Genomic DNA, 22,937 nt, shown 5'->3' on the forward strand with positions numbered 1-22,937 from the left:
TCTTTGTGATCCCATGAACTGCAGCACACCAGGCTTCCCTGTCCTTCACTATCTCCAGGAGATTGCTCAAACTCATGTCCATTGAGTCGGGGATGCCATCCAACCATCTCATCCTGTCACCCCGTTCTCCTCCTGCCCTCAATTTTTCCCAGCATCAGAATCTTTTCCAGTGAGTTGGCTCTTCACATCAGGTGGTCAAAGTATTGGACCCCCAGCTTCAGCATCAGTCCTTCCAATGAATATTCAGGGTTGCTTTCCTTTAGGATGGACTGGTTTGATTTCCTTGTTGTCCAAGGGACTCTCAAGAGTCTTCTCCAGCACCCCAGTTCAAAAACATCGATTCTTCGGTGTTCAGCCTTCTTTATAGTCCAACTCTCACATCCATACATGGCTACTGGAAAAACCGTAGCTTTGACTATATGAACCTTTGTCAGCAAAGTTACGTCTCTGTTTTTTAATATGCTGTCTAAGTTTGTCATAGCTTTTTTCCCAAGGAGCAATTTCATGGCTGCAGTCACTATTCGCAGTGATTTTAAAGCCCAAGAAAATAAAATCTGCCACTGTTTCCATTGTCTTCCCATCTATTTGCCATGAAGTAATGGGATTGGATGATATATCTGTGATTTTGAATGTTGAGTTTTAAGCCAGCTTTTTCACTCCCCTTTCATCAAGAGACTCTTTAATTCCTCTTTGCTTTTTGCCATTAGGGTGGTATCATCTGCATATCTGAGGTTGTTGATATTTCTCCTAGCACTCTTGATTGCTGATTGTGGTTCATCCAGCCCAGCATTTTGCATGATGTATTCTGCACAGACGGAGAAGGCAATGGCAACCCACTCCAGTACTCTTGCCTGGAAAATCCCATGGATGGAGGAGCCTGGTAGGCTGCAGTCCATGGGGTCGCGAAGTTGGACACAACTGAGCAGCTTCACTTTTACTTTTCACTTTCATGTATTGGAGAAGGAAATGGCAACCCACTCCAGTGTTCTTGCCTGGAGATTCCCAGGGACGGGGGAGCCTGGTGGGCTGCCGTCTATGGGGTCGCACAGAGTCGGACACGACTGGAGCGACTTAGCAGCAGCAGCATTCTGCACAGAAGTTAAAAAAGCAGGGTGACAATATATAGCCTTGATGTACTCTTTTTGCAATTTTGAACCATTCTATTGTTCCACGTCTGGTTGTAACCATTGCTTCTTGACCTGCATATAGGTTTCTCAGGAGGAGGTAAGGTGTTCTGGTATTCCCATCTCTTGAAGAATTTTCCACAGTTTGTTGTGATCCACACAGTCAAAGGCTTTGGTGCAGTCAATGAAGTAGATGTTTTTCTGGAATTCTCTTGCTCTTTATATGGTCCAATGGATGTTGGCAACTTGATATCTGGTTCTTTTGTCTTTTCTAAATCCAGATTGTACATCTGGAAGTTTAGAGTTCACGTATTGTTGAAGCCCAGCTTGCAGGATTTTGAGCATTAACTTGCTAGCACGTGAAATGAACATGATTGTACAGTACCTTGAATATTCTTTGGCATTGCCTTTCTTTGGGATTGGAAAGAAAACTGAACTTTTCCATTCCTATGGACATTGCTGAGTTTTCCATATTTGCTAGCATACTGAATGTAGCACTTCAAAAGCATCGTCTTTTAGGATTTGAAATAGTTTAGCTTGAGTTCCATCACCTCCAATTGCTTGGTTTGTAGTAGTAATGCTTCCTAAGGCTCACCCGACTTCACATTCCAGGATGTCTGGCTCTAGGTGACTGCCCACACCATAGTGGTTATCCAGGTCATTAAGACCTTTATTGTACATTTCTTCTTTGTATTTTTGCCACCTCTTCTTAATCTCTTCTGCTCCTAGCCTAGACTATTTCTCACACTTATTTTTCATTTTTCTATTTTGTCTAATTTATTATTGTAAACAACACAAAGCCAAATTCTGACACAAAGTAAATTTGACAGTCTCTAAGTTGAAAAGGAAATTGTACTAGTTTCACATTTACTGTGACCTTTTAATGTATTTGAGCTTATTATCTTATTTTTCCTTTACAATTCAGTAATGAAGGTTTTTAATATTTTATTTGGGCTTCTCAGGTGGCACCAGTGGTAAAGAACCTCCCTGACAATGCAGGAGACATAAGAGACGTGGGTTCAACCCCTGGGTCAGGAAGAGCCCCTGGAGGAGGGCATGGTAATCCATTCCAGCATTCTTGCCTGGAGAAGCCCATGGACAGAGGAAGCTGGCAAGCTACGGTCCACAGGCCGCAAAGAGTCAGACATGACTGAAGTGACTTAATATACACACACAAACGCACATAGTTGATTTACAATGTATTGTTAGTTTCTGGTATACGGCAAAGTGATTCAGTTGTACCTATACATATGTTCAATCTTTTTAGATTCTTTTCTTATTCAGGTAGGTTATCAGAGTACATTCAGTAGAGTTCTTTGTGCTATACAGAAGGTCCTTGCTGGTTACCTATATTATATAGAGTATTATGCATGTGTTCACCCCAAGTTCCTGATATACTCCTCCCCTCAAAGTTTCTCCTTTGGTAGTCATAAGTTTGTTTTCGATATCTACAAGTCAGCTTCTGCTTTGGAAATAAGTTCATCTGTATCTTTTCTTTAAATTAGATTCCACGTACAAGCTGTATCATATGATACTTGTCCTTCTCTGACAACTTACTTCACATGGTATGATAATCACTAGGTTCATCCATTTGTGCAGAGAGGAATGTCTGTTTTTAAAGGATTTTAGAAGAATTTCAGGAACTTGCACGCAGAAAATAACTTTCCCTTAAAGATGACCCATCAAGTAACACCAAGGAAGGATGACCAAGGACAGGTTATCACTGTATTTTCAGACAAAGAAACTAAGACCAACCAAGGTGGGTTAAGAGAGATCTTGCCCCAGGTCATATAAATTAACATTAACAGCAGACAGAGAAAACTAATTCAAGATTCCCTCTTCTGGGTCTGTTACTTGAGACAGTATTTCCTCTCTCTCAAGCATTTCTGAAAGATAATTATCAGAACAACAAGGATAAACTCTCAAAAGTATGTTCTTATGCTGAGCATACAAAATGAGTAGCTATGCATGCAAGTGTAAATTATACAACTGGAGGCTGGAAAAATACTTGTCTGTTTACCTCATTTGTTAATTAAAAGGACATAGCAACATTTTAGAAGTCTAGCTGGGGAAAATATTATTATTACTGATTTGCGGGTGTCTCATGAAGAGGCGGAGAAGGCAATGGCACCTCACTCCAGTACTCTTGCCTGGAAAATCCCATGGGTGGAGGAGCCTGGTGCGGTGCAGTCCATAGGGTCACTAAGAGTCGGACACGACTGCGCGACTTCACTTTCACTTTTCACTTTCATGCATTGGAGAAGGAAATGGCAACCCACTCCACTGTTCTTGCCTGGAGAATCCCAGGGACAGGGGAGCCTGGTGGGCTGCCATCTATGGGGTCGCACAGAGTCGGTCACGACTGAAGCGACTTAGCAGCAGCAGCAGCATGAAGAGGCAGGAGGTACCCACAGATCATCCCCAGGTGGCTCAGTGGTAAAGAATCTGCCTTCCAATTCAGGGGACTCAAGAGAGGTAGGTTTGATCCCTGGGTCAGCAAAAAACCCCTGGAGTAGAAATGGCAAACCACTCCAGTATTCTCCCTGGAAAATTCCATGGGCTGAGGAGCCTGGTGGGCTACAGTCCACGGGGCCACAAAGAGTCAGACACGACTGAGCACACATATGATACAATACATGTGAAAAGAGGTAAGCTACCTTGGTCATCAAAATTTCAATGAGAAAATAGTTGTAAATTTCAATAATTTTTCCCGATCATTCACCATCTGATAAATCTAATCCAGGACACATCTCCCCTCCCCACCACACACACAGTCAGTCACTGACACACCCTTTAGCTTTGTTGCTATTATTGTGATAAAACATCTTTGAGAACTAGGAAAAACTGGGGATTTCAAAGTGTAAAAGAGCAAGACAGTCTTTGCTTTTTTTCTTCACAGTTCTTTCTATATCCATATTTCATATCATTCAATCCCTCTTTGACACAGAGTCACTCTTATCAGGGAATTTTTTAAATGAAAAGAAGTATTTATATTTATGAAAAGACAAATGACTCTGGTACTTTCTCAGAAATACCTAGCTCCTTCCTCTCTCACTGTTCACTAATAATGCACTAGAGTGAATCTCAGACACAGCTACTTTTGCTAATACATTTTACTAAAATGAAGTTCCACGAAGAAGTTATCTAGCATGCTGGGAACATGAACATAAATGCGGAGTGATCTCTGTGAAAAATCAGAACAAGGGGCAGTTTTATAAAATCATACTAATTTTATTTTATCAAATACAAAGTTGTTCAATATGACTAAGTTTTTAAAGTATGGCTTCAGATAGACATCTCTATATTAGACAAGACAAAAATAGGGCAATTATGAAAGTGATATTGACGATTCAGGACTCTGAACTACCTGAGTTCAATTATTAGTGGTAAGTGGTAAGGTGATTATGAATGGTAGGATCAACTGAATCTACACTGAGAGGTTACTGTATAATATTTAGGAAACAATGGCACCTCAGAATAAACAAAAATGAAAAAAATACCCTCAATTAAATACTTACAATATAATCCTATAACAAAGATTACAACTCCACAAGTGGAAAAAGTGTGTACTTGTAGTTAGACAAACATGAATTTAATTCAAAGTATTACTTCTAAATGGCCTGGATACTGAAGTAAGTATGGTATTGACATATGATAGTTACTGTATGTAAAAAACCACTGGATTATATGGCATGCATGAACAATAACACTTCATATAAGTTGTTTGTTACATTTTAAAAACAGAAATTAAAAAGAAATTTGAACACAGAGAACACCTGTACAGCATGGTTTTGACTAGAAGTATTGTATTTTGGGGCTTCTCCAGTAGCTCAGTTGGTAAAGAATTTCCCTGCGATGCAGGAGGCCCTGGTTTGATTCCTGGGTCAGGAAGATCCTCTGGAGAAGGGATAGGCTACCCACTCCAGTATTCTTTGGGTTCCCTGTTGGCGCAGACCATAAAGAATCCACCTGCAATGTGGGAGACCTGCGTTTGATCCCTAGGTTGAGAAGATACCCTGGAGGAGGGCATGGCAACCCACTTTAGGATTCTTGCCTGGAAAATCCCCATGGACAGAGGAGCCTGGTGGGCTACAGTCCATGGGAGTCACAAAGAGTCGGACATGACTTGGCCGCTAAGAACAGCATGCTGCTACTGTTGCTAAGTTGCTTCAGTCGTGTCCGACTGTGCAACCCCATAGACAGCAGCCCACCAGGTTCCCCCATCCTGGGGATTCTCCAAACAAGAACACTAGAGTGAGTTGCCATTTCCTTCTCCAATGCATGAAAGTGAAAAGTGAAAGTGAAGTCGCTCAGTTGTGTCAGACTCTTAGCGACCCCATGGACTGCAGCCCACCAGGCTCCTCCATCCATGGGATTTTCCAGGCAAGAGTACTGGAGTGGGGTGCCATTGCCTTCTCCTGGCATACTGCATTTTTAATTATGATACTGCAAAATCTTGGTCAAAGAATTATACAATACTGGGGGACACATAATGACCAAAATACTGCTGGCCACTTTCCTATCGAAATATGAAAAACATTTAAAAATAATGTTTCATCAATAAAAATATTTTAATATGAATTATCAAAAAATAATCTTGAGATAGAGAATAATAAAATATATTGAGATAGATTCTAAACATGACCTTCCACCAACCTAGGATTATAAACATTTCATGATGGGGAAAAAAAAATTTTAATACAGATAAACAAAAGGGAGAAGTCACAGACTATACAGAGTACAGTTAAACTACAGAGTAATTTAATTCTAGTTTTTTATTACACATTAATATCGATGTATTTTATAACACATTAGTACCAATGAATAATGTTCCTATAATTATATTAATAAAAATGAGATCATATTGTTACAGTTTTTTGTCTGTATTTTGGGTTTTTTTTTGGTCATCCTATGAGGCTAATAAAATCTTACTTCCCTGAATAGAGACTGAATATGGGCCCTGGCAAGGAAAGTGCTGAGTACTAACAACCGGACTGCAGGGATGACCTTTCTTTTTGATTATAGTCTTCTTTATCTAAGACTAAAAGAGTAATCTGGAGTTAAAATAAAAAACATCATTGAACTTCACCTTCTCTCCAACCAGTTTGAAAAGTAATCTCAATTTTCAAATTGAGAGACAAATAACATATTTTTCAATAAGTAAATATCATTTACATTAATTTAGTGAACCACTGATATCACATTATGTGAATATATAATAATTTATTTAGCTAGTACATCTGTTACTAGATTTTTAATTTATTCCCAGCTTTTTACTATACAAAGTGAGTGAAGTCACTCAGTTGTGTCCAACTCTTTGCGACCCCAGGAACTATAAACCACCAGGCTCCTCTGTCCATGGGATTTTTCAGGCAAGAGTACTGGATAGGGTTGCCATTTCCTTCTCCAGGAGATCTTCCCAACCATGGTCTCCCTCATTGTAGGCAGACACTTTACCGTCTGAGCCACCAGGGAAGTCCTTTAAAGATAATGCAATGGTGAACATATTTATATCTTAATTTTATAATACATCCATGGTTATTTCATCAACTTTCTTTTTGTTGTTCAGTCACTAAGCTGCTTTTGATTCTTTGTGACTCCATGGACTGCAACACGCAGGCTCCTCTGTCCTCCACTATCTCCCTCAGTTTGCTCAAATTCAGGTCCATTGAGTCATTTATGCTATCTAACCATCTCATCATCGGCCGCCCCCTTCTCCTTTTGTCATCAAACTTTCCCAGCATCAGGGTCTTTTCCAATGAGTCAGCTCATATCATCAGGTGGCCAAAGTATTCGTATTCGAGCTTCAGCTTCAGCATCAGTCTTTGCAATGAATATTCATTCTTGATTTCCTTCTCCTTGCAGTCCAAGGGACTCTCAAGAGTCTTCTCCAGCACCACAATTCGAAAATATCAATTCTGTGGCACTCAGCCTTCTTTAGAGTCCAATTCTCACATTCATATATAATTTGTTGGAAAAAACCTTACCTTTGACTATATAAAAACCTTACCTCTGTCAGCAAAGTGATATTTCTGCTTTTTAATATTCTGTCTAGTTTTGTCATAGCTTTTCTTCCAAGGAGCAAGCTTCTTTTAATTTCATGGCTGCTGTCATCATCCACAGTGATTTTGGAGCCCAAGAAAATAAAATCTGCTATTGCTCCCACATTTTCCCCTTCTATTTGCTATGAAGTGATGGGATCGGATACCATGATCTTAGTTGTTTGAATGCTGGGTTTTAAGCCAGCATTTTAACTCTCCTCTCTCACCTTTATCAAGAGGCTCCTTGGTTCCTCAATTTCTGCCATTAGAGTGGTATCATCTGTACATCTCAGGTTGTTAATATTTCTCCCAGCAATCTCAATTCTAGCTGGTGATTCATCCAGCCCAGCAACTGCATGATGTACTCTGCATATAAGTTAAATAAGCAAGCTGACAATATACAGCCTTGTCATACTACTTTCCCAATTTTGAACCCAGTACATTGTTCCATGTCCAGTTCAAACTGTTGCTTTTTGACCTGCATACAGGGTTCTCAGGAGGCAAGTAAGGTGGTCTGGTATACCCATCTCTTTAAGAATTTTCCACAGTTTGTTGTAATCCACACAGTCAAAGGCTTTTGCATAGTCAATGAAGCAAAAGTAGATGTTTTCTTGGAATTCCCTTGCTTTTTCCATGATTCAGCAAATGTTGGCAATTTGATCTCTGGTTCCTCTGCCTTTTCTATATAGAGCTTATACATCCAGAAGTTCTCAGTTCATGTACTTCTGAAGTTTAGCTTGAAGGATTTTTGAGCATAATCTTGCTAGCATGTGAAATCAGTGCAACTGTATGCTAGTTTGGACTCTATTTGGTATTGTTCTTCTTTGGGATTGGAATGAAAACTGACTTTTCCCAGTTCTGTGGATACCACAGAATTTTCCAAATTTGCTGGCATACTGAATGCAGCACTTTAAAAGCCTCATCTTTTAGGATTTTAAATAGCTTAGCTGGAATTCCGTCACTGCAAGTAGCTTTGTTCATAGTAACGCTTCCTAAGGCCCACCTGACTTCATACTCCAGGATGTCCGATTCTAGGTGAGTGACCACACCATCATGGTTATCCCAGTCATTAAGACCTTTTTTGTATAGCTCTTTTGTGTATTCATGCCATCTCTTCTTAATCTCTCTGCTTCTGTTAGGTCCTTACCATTTCTGTCCTTTATCATGCCCATTCTTGCCTGAAATGCTTACTTGGTGTCTCCAATTTCCTTGAAGAAATCGCTAGTCTTTCCCATTATAATGTTTTCCTCTATTTCTTTGCATTGTTCCTTTAAGAAGGCCTTCTTATTTCTCCTTGTTATTCTCTGGAACTCTGCATTCAGTTGGGTATATCTTTCCCTTTTTCTCTTGCCTTTTGCTTCTCTTCTTTCCTTAGGTATTTTCAAAGCTTCCTCGGACAACCACTTGGCCTTCTTGCATCTCTTTTTCTGTGGGACAGTTTTGGTCACTGCCTCCTTTACAATGTTATGAACCTGCATCCATAGTTTCTCAGGCACTCTGCCTACCAAATCTAATCCCTTGAATCTATTAATCACCTCCATTGTACAATCATTAGGGATTTGATTCAGGTGATACCTGAATGGCTAGTGGTTTTCCCTACTTTCTTCAATTTAAGCCTGAATTTTGCAATAAGGAGCTCATTATGTGAACAACAGCCAGCTGAAGTTCTTGTTTTTGCTGACTGTATAGAGCCTTTCCAGGGCTTCCCACGTGTCACTAGTGGTAAAGAACACGCCTGCCAATACAGGAGATAAAACAGACTCGGGTTCAATCCTTGGGTCTGGAAGATTCCCTTAAGGAGGGCATGGCAACCCACTCCAGTATTCTTGCCTGGGAATCCCATAGACAGAGGAGCCTGGCAGGTTACAGTCCATAGGGTAGCACAGAGTCAGACACGACTAAAGCAACTTAGCATGCACACAAGCATGCATAGAGCTTCTCCATATTTGGCTGCAAAGAAAAGAATCAATCCAATTTCAGTATTGGCCATCTGGTGATGTCCAGGTGTAGAGTCATCTTTTGGGCTGTTGGACAACAGTGTTTGCTATGACCAATGTGTTCTCTTGACAACATTCTGCTAGTCTTTGCCCCACTTCATTTTGCGTGCCAAGGCCAAACCTGCCTGTTATTCCAGGTATCTCTTGAGTTCCTATTTGCATTCCAATCCCCTATGATGAAAAGAACATCTTTTTTTGGTGTTAGTTCTACAAGGTATCGTAGGTTTTTATAGAACAGGTCAACATTAGCTTTTTAAGCATCAGTGGTGGAGGCAAAGACTTGGATTACTGAGATGTTGACTGGTTTGCCTTGAAAATGAACTAAGATCATTCTATAATTTTTGAGGTTGCACCCAAATATTGCATTTCAGACTCTTCAGATGACTACGAGGGCTTCTCCATTTCTTCTAAAGCATTCCTGCCCACAGTTGAAGATATAATGGTCACGTGAATTAAATTTGCCCATTCTTGTCCATTTTATTAATAGTTCACTGATTCCTAAGATGTCAATGTTCAATCCTGCCATCCCCTGTTTGACCATGTGCATTTTACCTTGATTCATGGACCTGACCTTCCAGGTCCCTCTGCAATAGTTTTTCTTAGAGAGTCAGCCTACTCTCCACACCAGACGCAACCACACTGAATGTCATCTCTGCCTTGTCCAGCCGCCTCATCCTTTCTGGAGCCATTAGCAACTGCCCTTAGCTCGTCCCCAGGGCTCCCCTGGTGGCTCAGATGGGAAAGACTCCACCTGCATTGCTCAAGATCTGGGCTCAATCCCTGGTTGGGAAGAAACCCTGGAGAAGGGAATGCCTACCCACTCTGGTATTCCTGCCTGGAGAATTCCATGGTCAGAGGAGCCTGATGGGCTACAGTCCATGAGATCACAAAGAGTCAGACAAGACTGAGCAACTAACAGTTTCCTTCACTTTCTTTCTTCCCCAGTAGCATACTGGACACCTTTCAACATCTTCCAGTGTCATCTTTTTGCCTTTTCATACTGTTCATAGGGTTTTCCAGGCAAGAAAACTGGAGCAGATTGCTATTTCCTCTTCCAGTGGACCATGATTTGTCAGAACTCTCCACTATGACCCATCCGTCTTAGGGGGCCCTGCATGGCATGGCTCATAGTTTCACTGAGTTACACAAATCACTTCATCACGTCAAGGCTATAAACCATGAAGGAAATTTCATTAAGTTATATTTCTATAAATGGAATTTCAGCATAATAGGTACACAAATTTTAAAACATTTATGAGAGGCACTGAAAAATTAAGTACTAAGAAGACTATACCAATTTACACACCTACCAGCAATGTATCAGAATATGTATTTCCTGAAATACTAATCACAAATACTGAAGGCTATCGTTTCTTATTTATGTTTGGCAAATTTATAGGCGAAAATACCACACAATGTGTGTGTATATATATACATATAATATATATATACACATACACACCCCTATATGTCATTATTAGAATTACATGCTTTATTCATGTTATTATTAGTCTTTGATTTTTCTCCTCTTCTGATTGCCTTTATGCAACTTTTGCAAATTTTTCTTTAAGTTGTATCTTCCTCTGATTAAAATTGAAAGAAAGTGTTATACTGTTATACATTATAAATATTAACCTTTGGGAATATTTATTGTAAATGTTTTTACTGATAATCTTACATTCTATTTTCTAACTAATACCTTAGGAACATTATAAATAATTTTCTGTAGTCAAATTATTAACCTTTTCCTTAATGATTTCAGTCTTTGGTGTCATCCTTATGATAGTAAGTCACTTTCAGATTAATATTTCTATTGGTTTTCCCATAATTTCTTTCTTTTTAAAAATATGAACATGCATTTGATCTAAAATTCATTTTGATATATGAGGTACAGACTTAATATTCTTTTTACCCAATGAGAAGACAGCATTGTTAACAGCAATTGCTAAATGCCATTTTTATCACATACTAAATCTTACTTATTCTTTGAAATATTTATAGATAATTTCTTTAACTATTCCTTTATTCTATCAGTCCAGTCCTGTGTAGGAGGGATATTAATTATTTTCATTAATAATAACATTTCTATATTTGAAGGGACTACACTCATTAATTTTCTTTTCCATACTTTTTTTGCCAAATTTGTCCATTTTTGTCTCTGAATGAATCGTAGAATTATTTTGTTAAGATAACCCACCACCATCAAATTTACTTCGTATTCACTGAAGTTAGATTAATTTTGGAAAAACTACTATTCTCATCCTTGTGTTCTGTCACTCAGTTGTGTTCGACCCTTTGCGACCCATGGACTGCAGTATGCCAGGTTTCCCTATCCTTCATCATCTCCAAGAGTTTGCTTAAACTCATGTTCATTGAGTCAGTGATGCCATGCAGCCATCTCGTCCTCTGTAGTCTCCTTCTCTTCCTGCTTTCAATCTTTCCCAGCATCAGGGTCTTTTCCAATGAGTTCATTCTTCTCATAGGTGGCCAAAGTATTGGAGCTTGAGCTTAAGCTTTAGCATCAGTCCTTCCAATGAATATTCAGGATTAATTTCCTTTAGGATTGACAGGTTTGATCTCCTTGCAGTCCAAGCGACTCTCAGAAGTTTTTTCCAACACCACAGTTTGAAAGCATCACTTCTTCAGCACTCAACCTTCTTTATGGCCCAACTCTCACATCCACACATGACTACTGGAAAAACCATAGCTTTGACTATATGGACCTTTGTCGGCAAAATGATGTCTCTGCTTTTTAACATGCTGTCTAGGTTCATCATAGCTTTTCTTCCATGGAGCAAGTGTCTTTTAATTTCATGGCTGCAGTCACCGTCTGCAGTGATTCTGGAGTCCAAGAAAATAAAGTCTCTCACTGTTTCCATTGCTTCCCAATCTATTTGCCATGAAGTGATGAAACCAGATGCCATGATCCTTGTTTTCTCATCCTAGAACCCTGCACATATCTGATCATAATGAAGTATCTTTTAAATTATTCTGTGGCATGTTTTCCACACTGATGCTATATATGACTTGTTAAAATATACTCACAGAGACCTTATATAATATGCATCAATGGCAAATAGGATACTTTTGGAACAATACTTTCCATGAAGGTATTGCAAAGGTAAGAGAAGATGACCTGCTTTCTAAGTGTACTCTGTAACCAAAAGTCTTATTGGTCCTAATTATTTTTCAGTTGATTTTCTAGAGTTTTCCAACCACACAATACTAACATAAGGATAATGATAACATACATGGCTCATTGTAATATTTGTAATTTACTTCTCTTTTACCTTATTTATTTTATAGAACATCTAAAGTAATGGTGAGATGTCTTCACCATTTTCCTGATGTTGATGCAAATAAATATTCTTAGTGTTCCACTGTTAAATCTTTGGTGGCTGCTGAATTTCATATAGATGCTCTTTATCATGCTATTGAAATATAATATTGCTTGTATTTAAAACTTTTTAAAAAAATTTGAAAAGCAGGCTGGATGTTATACAATATCTTTTTAGAATTACATAAAGATGATCATATACTTTATCTCCTTCACCTAGTATTATGATAAATGATATTATTAGATTTTTAAAGATCAAACCATCTCTGCATTTCTAGAGTAAATCCTACATACTAATGCTAAATTATTTTCTATTTTGTAATAGACGATAAACTTTTTTATTTATAATTGTGAGATTAATTTATAGTTTTGTCTTTTGGGCTACTTTCTCTGACTGGAGTCAAGATAACACTAGATAAAATAGATAAAATGGCCTAGTTTTTTATAGGTTAGTGCTTCCACCCAAAATTAGGAAAGGTAATTTAAAAAACTGGAGAAAACCAGAAGGCAAGGAAGCAATGAAAATGTAAAGGAATAAAATTGCAAAGAGGGCAGACCTGTTAAAGGTGAGCTGAGGATCTCAAGTTGTCCCTGGAGGCATTTGACAAACCTAGGAGTGAGAATTTGACAAACCCAGACTGAGAATCTGGGGTAGGTCCAGGCAGAAAGTAACTGCTCTGGTGAAAAAAAAAAAAAAAAATCACTGAATTTTTGTTGGTTCCATGGGGCTAAAGTGCCAAAATTAGAGATCTCAGGGCCAGTTTTCTCCTCAAGACATTTTCTGAATTCTAAAGCTATACAGCCAAGGAAAATAACAGTCTAGGCCAAAATCTTTCAAAAGCAAAGTAAGATTTCCTGCAGTTTCACAATGTTTCAGAAAAAAAAACTCACTAGTGTGAGTGTTCATAAGAATCACAGGTGGCAACTCGAAAGCTCTTGAGGGATTAATGAATTGATATAGACAATCTCCAATCACAGTTTTTACTGTTAGCAATTGCTGATCTGGGTAAGACACCTACTCAAGATATTTGCCAAATTTTAGAACTGTAAAAAGCAGGAAGCTGAAGAGCTAAGTTTATATGAAAAGTGGAAATTTCCACAGTCCTCTTGGTACTGAAGAGACAATAATGTGCCAGGCTCTCATTAAAAGCTCTGCAGAACCACATCCTAGCAACAAATGTAAACCAAAGGTACAATACAACTGCAACTCAATACAGATCAGTTCATAAATGGATTAAGGTGATGAGGTTCAAACCACAAACCACCCACTCATTTTAACTACTTAGTATGGGAAAGGATGAAACAATTCTGGTGGCAGAAGATATTATCTGGAACATCTATTAAAACATATTTTAAAAACAATGTCTACCATATACCAAAAAATGATAGGAAGAGATGGGACCATATGACTGATAACAGCAACAACAACAATAAAACTCAGAAACAAATCTAACCGATATGTAGGTGAGCTACATGTAGGCATTAATAAATATGTTTAAAACAACTGCAGAGGAGCAGGATCAAGATAGTGGATTAAGAGGACATGGAGCTCATATCCCCCCATGAACATATCAAAAATACATCTACAAGTCAAAAAATTCTCACTGAAAACAAACTGGAAATTGACAGAAGAAATCTAGTACAAAAAAGCTTGGAAGAAAAATACACAAGGAACCAGGAAGGATGAAGAAAATGATGGGGTTGGGCCCTGTGTTCCTGGGAGGTGACTCAGAGTAAAAGGGAGAATACACGGGTGGACACCTGCCCAGGGGAGTGAGCAGTGAGAGCCATAAATTAGATGCCCAAGTCTGGGGTCCTATGCAGGAGAGACAAGCTTTCTTGGCTGGTTTGAGGGCCACTGGCACTACTAGGAGTGCACTGGGAAGCCTGCACGCCACTCATGAGGAGCACTTTCATATCCTAAGACAAGGTGGAAAGAGGTATGCTTGAGAGGCTGCCAGGTTTCCCACAACCACCTCAGTGTGTGACACAGCCCGAGCTGAGCCAGTGCACCATGGCTATTCACTCCACATCTCAGCAGGGTATTAAATCTGGCCTGGTCATGACCAGGGAGAAAACTTGATCTTGGGATGCAGAAGCAACCTGGTCTTTTGGTGGAGCCTGGGGGGTGGGGGGGTGGGGTCATTGTTGATGCTTACTCAAGCAGAACATCACAAGCAGCCCAGATCTCTGATGGTAGCACTCAAGCATAGCTCACCTCCTGACACACACTGAGAGTCAACATAGGCAACAACACTATAATGTGGTTCCCAAACAGGGAGGGGGAGCTGGGACAGAGGGCAGTGATCAGCTGGGAGAGACAAAGAGGACTTGGGCCTGTGGCGGAGCCAGAGCAGAGTAAGGGAAACAAATGTGGGATCCCATACAGGCAGCACATAAGAGACAGCTTAAGCCTCTGCCTGTAATCAACACAAGCCAAGAACCCCCAAGGACCCAACTTACTTCAGCAGTTCCCGCCACTCAGGTAAGGCTCCCAGTGGGAAAAAAGGGGAAACACACAGTTAAAGGGACAGAGCTGGCCCAGGCCAGGTCCTCAGGACTTCCGTTCCAGGAATTTGGAATCAGACTCCATCCCCATAGAGTACTGATGGCCACTGAGCAGAGGGGAAGTCCCATTTCATACCCTGCTCAGACTCTAGCTCCTCCCTCTGGAGCCCCACTCTCTACCAAGCTGATGCTATCAGCACACCCTGAGGAAAGTTATCACTGTGACTTGCTTCCCATCAAATGCAGCTCTCACACCAAAGGCACAGGGCACACATGGGATTGCTGCCACATAGAACACCCCTTCAAGATCACAACAGGTAACTGTTTCACCTAAACTCACAGAAACAGATAAGCAAAATGTAATGGCAGAAGAACCATTCTCAACTGAAAGAACAAGAAAACACACCTGAAAAAATAATAAAACATAAATAAATAATTCATCTGATAAAAAATTCAAACCACTGGTTATAAAAAATGTTAACTGAATTAGGGGAAAGACTATATCTACACAGTGATAACTTTAATTAAAAAACTAGAAACTATTTTAAAAGACTCCATAAGAAATGAAGAATTCAATAGTTGAAATTAAAAACACACTAGGAGAAATGAACAGCAAACTAAGTGATACAGAGGAACATGTAAGTGATCTGGAAAATAAAGGAAATTGAGCAATCCGAACAGCTGAAAAAAAAAGAAGAGCAAATTGTAAAAACTCAAAACAATCTGAGAGTTCTCTGGTATACAGTACTAAAGAAAAATCAACAAAACCACAAGGGAAGATACAAAGGGAAGAAAAAATGAACAGAGAAGAACTATAAGAACAATCAGAAAAAAAGTGACAAAATGGCAGTAACTATATACCTATCAATATGCTTTAAATATCAGTGGACAAATGCTCCAATTGAAAGATACAGGGTGACGGATGAAATGAAAAGAGAAGGTACTTCTACATGATGCTTAAGAGATTCACTTCAAAGTAAAATACACATATAGAAAGAATGTGAGGAAAATGGTATTTCATGCAAAGAGAAACAGTAAGAAACCCAGGGTAACAATACTTGCTTCAGATGAATAGACTTTAAAACAAAGGCTATAACAAAACACAAAGAAGGGTATTATTCCATGATAAGGGGATCAAAACAAGGATATTATACACATTAATACGCACACCCCAAGGGTACCTAAATATTTGAAGCAAATATTTACAGACATGAAGGGAGAAGTTGACAATAAATAATACCATAACAAAAGAGGACTTTCACACCTCACTTGGGCTTCCCTTGTGGCTCAGTGGCAAAGAATCTACCTGCAAATGCAGGGGACATGAGTTTGATCCCTGGGTCTGGAAGATCTGTTGGAGAAGGAAATGGAAACCCATGCTAGTATTCTTGCCTGGGAAATCTCATGGAAAGAGGAGCCTGGCAGACTATAGCCCATGGACTGCAACCACAACACCTCACTTACACCAGGGAACACACCATCTAGACAGAAAATTTATCATGTAACAGTGGTCTTAACTGACACATTTGAACAATTAAAAGCTATTGACAGGACATTTCATTCAAAAGTACCAGAATATACACTCATTTCAAGTACAGATGAAACATTCCCCAGGTCAGATCACATGCTGCTGCTGCTGCTGATAAGTCAGTTCAGTCATGTCCGACTCTGTGTGACCCCATAGACAGAAGCCCACCAGGCTCCCCCGTCCCTGGGATTCTCCAGGCAAGAACACTGGAGTGGGTTGCCATTTCCTTCTCCAATGTGTCAAAGTGAAAAGTGAAAGTGAAGTCGCTCAGTCATGTCTGACCCTTAGCGACCCCACGGACTGCAGCCTACCAGGCTCCTCCATCCATGGGATTTTCTAGGCAAGAGTACTGGAGTGGCTTGCCATTGCCTTCTCCGAGATCACATTCTAGGCCACAGAATAAGTCTGAACAAATTTAAGGAGATAGATATTATATCAAGCATCTTCCCCTATTACAATTGTATAAAGTTAGAGTAGGACACGACTGAAGCGACTTAGCAGCAGCAGCAGCAGCAGAAATCAATTACAGGAAGAAAAATGGGAAAAGCACAGATGTGAAGACTAAACTACATCCTACTAAAAAACCAACTAACTGAAGAAGAAATCAAAGAGGAAATCAGAAAACTAGTTGTGATAAAGGAAAATGGAAACACAAAACTCCTAAAATCTATAGCATGCAGAAAGTAGTTCTAAGAGGGAAGTGTACAGCAATGCAGGCCTTTCTCAAGAAATAAGTAAAACCTCAAATAAAGTACCTAACCAACCACTTTTTAAAAAATTAAAAAAAGATGAACAAAGTCAAGTCATCAGAAGGAAGGAAATATAAAGATTAGAGAGAAAATGAATAAAACAGATCAATAAAGAATAGGGAATCAATAAACAAGAGGGAAAGAGGAAGGGGCAAGACGGGAGAAAGGGATCAAGAGACACAGACTACTGTGTATCAGATAAGCAACAAGGATAGACCATATAGCACATGGAATTATAGCCATTATCTTAGAGTATAATCTGTAAAAACTCTGAAACACTATGCTGTAAACTTGAAACCAATATAATGTTGTAACTTTTCTTCTGGCTATGCTGTGAGAAATGTGGGATCTTTAGTTCCCCAGTGAGGGATCAAACTCGTACCTCCTGCATTGGGAGCAAGGAATCATAATCTCTGGACCACCAGGGAAGTTCCTAATATAATACTGTAAATAAATTATACTTCAATGTTTAAAAGGCTGTGATAGATATGTTCAAGAAAATAGAGAAAAGATACACAAATAAGAAAAATCTTGGAGAATTTTACCAGAGAATTTGAGGATATTAAAAATATTAAATGGATATTATAGAATTAAAAGATACATATCTAAAATTCTAACTCCTACTTTTCTATTTTACTTCCACCAAGGCATCCATCATGTGTTGTACTAATTACCTTGAAGCTAGTAGGGATATATAAGCAGACATAATATTAGGAATCATTTCCAGAATAAACAAAATACAAATGTCAATGAAAAAATGAAGTCTTAGAATAAGATGGAAGAAGTCTGTAAATCTTGTTAAGGGATAATACTAATGTGAGATTTTATACCCACAGCTTCCTGGCTAGCTACAGCAGAAACAAACATCTTTCACCAACCTAGATCTTAAGAAACCTTTTTCCTATATGACGAACAAAATGAAAGCAGTCATCACTTACAGGAAGGTGTGTGAACACAGCAAAGGTACTGCGCAGAAAGGCAATGAGGTCCACGAGGTAGTCACTAGCCTCACTGCCCAAGTCTCCCGCCACCCAGTCATAGTCGGCCAGCTGCAGGAACTGGTCAATCTTCTGGTTCAAGTTGGTATAAATCTCTTCTTCAGCTGCATGCCTGGCATCCTATGAAACATGAGATTTTAACAATCATTCAGAATTGCATTGCAAAGAAATTTCTGCTTGGAAACATCTCAAACTAAGTAACATAATTAAGAATATCAAGTAATATTGCAGTCTCCATTAATTTTTTCCCCAAAAGCTCAGTAGAATCTTTTCTATTTTGTGTCTGCAATACAAGCTATTATTTAGATTTACAAAATAAGAAATTGCCTTCACTGCCCTCAGCTATCTGTATCCTTTTAACTTTCTTATCCACCAAACTACACTCAACTATCTATCAAACAAACTACAAAAACTATACTCATTCTAAGGATCCTGTTGTCTTCTCTTCTGGGATTCCAAGAACCTCCCTCCTGACAATACCAAACTCTCTTAAAATTGCTAGTATCTTCACTTTCCTTACTATAGGTTTCCTGAAGTTCCAAATTTAATGCTCTTTGTTTCCACTAGTTACTATCCCACCATTCTAGATTCTTCATAATGAAGTTTCTCCAAAGACGAGCCACACATTTACAAAAATTAATAATTTAAGGACTAATTAACAATAGTCCTGAAAAGTGCTTAAACAATAGCAAAAAAATGTTCCGAAATCAAGTTTGAGAAACACTATTTAAAAGAGTTGTGATATACAGTGGCATATAAAAGGTGCTAGGAAGTGTCATGGGACTAAAGCTTCAAGAAAAACATTTTTAGGGCAAAACAGTCTAAACTGAAATGCTAACAATCCATCAACATGGATTGGTCCAGGGTAATTCACCAGGCTACCATATCTAATATTCATTTTTCAGCTGAACTTACCTGACCTTCCTCTGTTAAACATTCTCTGCTACAACCCTGTTCTTTTTTGGCTTTCAGGACATAGTGTTTCTTTTAATTTTCTGGCCTCTAATCCTCTCACTTTCGCTGAGTGATTTCATCACCTCCTATGCCTTTCACTCACTATCTCTGTCCAAACCCATTCTTGTTAAAGACACATATATCTGATTGTTTCCTGCATTATGGTTCACAGAAACTTTAAATATTATTCTAAGTCCAGGACTAGAATAATTATAATCTGACCGCAAGGAGATCCAACCAGTCCATCTAAAGGAGATCAGGCCTGGGTGTTCATTAGTAGGACTGATGTTGAAGCTGAAACTCCAGTACTTTGGCCACCTGATGCAAAGAGCTGACTCATTGGAAAAGACACCGATGCTGGGAAAGATTGAGGGCAGGAGGAGAAGGGGATGACAGAGGATGAGATGGTGGATGGCATCACCGACTCAATGGACATGGGGTTGGGTGGACTCCGGGAGTTGGTGATGGACAGGGAAGCCTGGCGTGCTGCGGTTCAAGGGGTCGCAAAGAGTCGGAGACGACTGAGCAACTGAACTGAACCGCTCTTCATCTGTTCATTTCAGTTCAAGGCAGAGATGTAAGCAACATATTGGATTCCATTGATTCCTCCATAGTCAGAAACTATGTCCTATAAATTCTAACCTCCAAATTTTATGATAACTCATAACCTCTTCTCCATTTTCACCCTTTTAATACCTGCATAATTTTGCAAGGTATTTACATACTCTAATATAGGCATTGACTATGTTTACTTATATGAACAGTAAACTATGTTTACTTATATGTTTACTTATATGAACAGTTTCAAGAACATTTCTCTGATTACTTGCTTATTTACTTACTTGTATGATAATCTAATATTGTCCTTGAATTTCCATTTTATTAAATTTTCTTTTAATAAACATTATTTTCTAGAAACTTTGGCTTGAAGAAAAACTGAGCAGATAGTACAGAGCATTTGCAGATACTGCACCCCTGTCTCCTTCCTACTGTTCCCCCTATTAAAAATCCCTTGAGTTAGTGTGGAACATTTGTTACGACAGATGAACCAATATTGACATTTTATTATTAACTAAAGTCTATAGTTTGCATCAGGTTTTACTATTCATGTTGTACAGTCCTATGGGTAATGGATAATGCCATGTATTCACAATTATAGTCAGAATCATACAGAAGAGTTTTCTTGCCCTAAAAATCCACTCTGTTCTAACTATCCCTACCTTGCTTATCCCCCAAATCTTGGAAATAATTGATCATTTTACTTTCTTCAAAATTTTAACTTTCTTGAGTGTCTTATACTTAGAATCATGTATGTAGCTTCTCAAAATGCCTTATTTTACTTAGCAATGTGCAGTTAATTTTCCTCCAGGTCTTCTGTGGCTTGATAGTTCACTCCTTTTCATCACTGAATAATATTCCATTGTCAGGATGCATCAGTTTGTCTACTCATTCACCTACTGAAGGACATCTTGGTAGTTTTCAAATGCAGGCAATTATGACCAATGCTCATAGTTGGCCATTCATGTGTAAGCTTTTGTGTTTATTAAGACTTCAATTCACCGCTTATCAAGGAACATGATTGATCAATTGCATAGTAAGAGTATTTCTGTTTAGCCTTGTAAGAAACTGACAAACTGCCTTCCAAAATAACATTACCATTTTGCATTAACAGAGGATGAGATGGTTGGATGGCATCACCAACTCAATGGACATGAGTCTGAGCAAGCTCTGGGAGTTGGTGATGGACAGGGAAGCCTGGTGTGCTGCAGTCCATGGGGTTGCAAAGAGTCGGACACGACTGAGCAACTGAACTGAACTTTGCATTACCACCAGCAATGAATGAAAAAGTTGTTATTGCTCCAGCAATTGTTGTCACTGTTTTGGGTTTTAGTCATTTTAAGAACTGTACAATGGTATCTAACTGTTGTTTTAATTTATACTACCCTTTCCATGCTTTGGTGTGATATCTGTTCAGATCTTTTTGCACATTTTTACAGTGAACCCATATTAAACCCAGTTTTAAATTTTGTTTTGTTGAGTTTTACCAGTTCTTTTTATATTTTAGATATAAATCCTTTATTAGATAAGCCTTTTACAAATATTTTCTGATTGTCTTTTCATCTTCTTAACAGTGTCTTCTCTACAGCACAAGTTTTTCATTTTAATGAAGTCCAACTTAGTATTCTCTTTGATGGATCATGTTTTGGTTGTTGCACCTTAAAAGTTTCAGAGGAGAGTAAAAAAGTTGGCTTAAAGCTCAACATTCAGAAAACTAAGATCATGGCATCTGGTCCCATCACTTCATGGGAAATAGATGGGGAAACAGTGGAAACAGTGTCAGACTTTATTTTTTGGGCTCCAAAATCACTGCGGATGCTGATTGCAGCCATGAAATTAAAAGACGCCTGCTCCTTGGAAGGAAAGTTATGACCAACCTAGATAGCATATTAAAAAGCAGAGACATTACTTTGCCAACAAAGGTCCATCTAGTCAAGGCAATGGTTTTTCCTGTGGTCATGTGTGGATGTGAGAGTTGGACTGTGAAGAAAGCTGATTGCCGAAGAATTGATGCTTTTGAACTGTGGTGCTGGAGAAGACTCTTGAGAGTCCCTTGGACTGCAAGGAGATTCAACCAGTCCATTCTAAAGGAGATCAGTCCTGGGTGTTCATTGGAAGGACTGATGCTAAAGCTGAACCTCCAATACTTTGGCCACCTCATGCGACGAGTTGACTCACTGGAAAAGACTCTGATGCTAGGAGGGATTGGGGGCGGAAGGAGACGGGGATGACAGAGAATGCGATGGCTGGATGTCATCACCGACTCGATGGACATGAGTTTGAGTGAACTCCGGGAGTTGGTGATGGACAGGGAGGCCTGGTGTGCTGTGATTCATGGGGTCGCAAAGAGTCGGACACGACTGAGTGACTGAACTGAACTGAATCTGTTAGGGGCTTCCCTGGTGGCTCAGCAGTAAACAACCTGCCTGCCAATGCAAGAGACGCACGTTCGATCCCTGGTTTGGGAAGATCCCCTGGAGAAGGAAATGGCAACCCATTCCAGTATTCTTGCCTGGGAAATCCATGGACAGAGGAGCCTGGTGGGTGACAGTCCATGGGGCTGCAGAGTTGGACAGACTCAGTGACTAAACAGCAACATCCCAATCTGTAAATCTTTGATATCAAGGTTTACTGAGCACTGAAGAAGAGTGGCATGAAAGAACAACCTTGCCTTCTTTTACATGATTTTAACAGGAAAGTTTCTAGTTTCTCACCAGCAAGTATGATGTTATTTGTAGGACTCATGCAGATGTCCTCTATCAAGTTGAGTAAATTTCCCCCCGCCCCTATTAAAGTTAGCTGAGATGTTTTATCATGAATAGCTGTTGGATTCTGTCAACACATTTTCTACATTTACTGATATGATTCTATTAATCTAATTGTTCTTCTGTATGCAGCCCATTGATGTGAAAAAGACATTACTTGATTTCTGATGCTGAGTAAGTCTTGAAGAACTAGAATAAATCCCACTTGGCTGTCATGGATAATTCTGATACATTACTGGACTCAATTTAATACTATTTTGTTGAGGATTTTACAAGAATGTTCATGAGAACTACTGTTCTATAGTTTTCCTCTCATACAATGTCTGGTTGGTATTAGGATAATACTGAACTCGTACAATGAGTTAGGGCTTCCCAGGC

General features: G+C 39.1%; 1 protein-coding gene across 4 annotated transcripts in view; it reads right to left on the reverse strand.

Annotated features, from left to right (window-relative positions):
- The window catches only part of EXOC6B (exocyst complex component 6B), a 762,215-nt gene that overhangs the window by 240,195 nt on the left and 499,083 nt on the right, over positions 1-22,937 (reverse strand). For all 4 annotated transcript variants that reach the window (XM_088841568.1, XM_055400057.2, XM_055400058.2 and 1 more), the window contains one exon: positions 18,223-18,402. In XM_088841568.1, the coding sequence (XP_088697694.1) occupies positions 18,223-18,402 (180 nt within the window). The remainder of the gene's footprint in view (positions 1-18,222; positions 18,403-22,937) is intronic.

This window comes from Moschus berezovskii, chromosome 11 (genome assembly GCF_049115385.1).
Source record: "Moschus berezovskii isolate FMDL1 chromosome 11, NW_MosBer_1.0, whole genome shotgun sequence".
NCBI lineage: Eukaryota > Metazoa > Chordata > Mammalia > Artiodactyla > Moschidae > Moschus > Moschus berezovskii.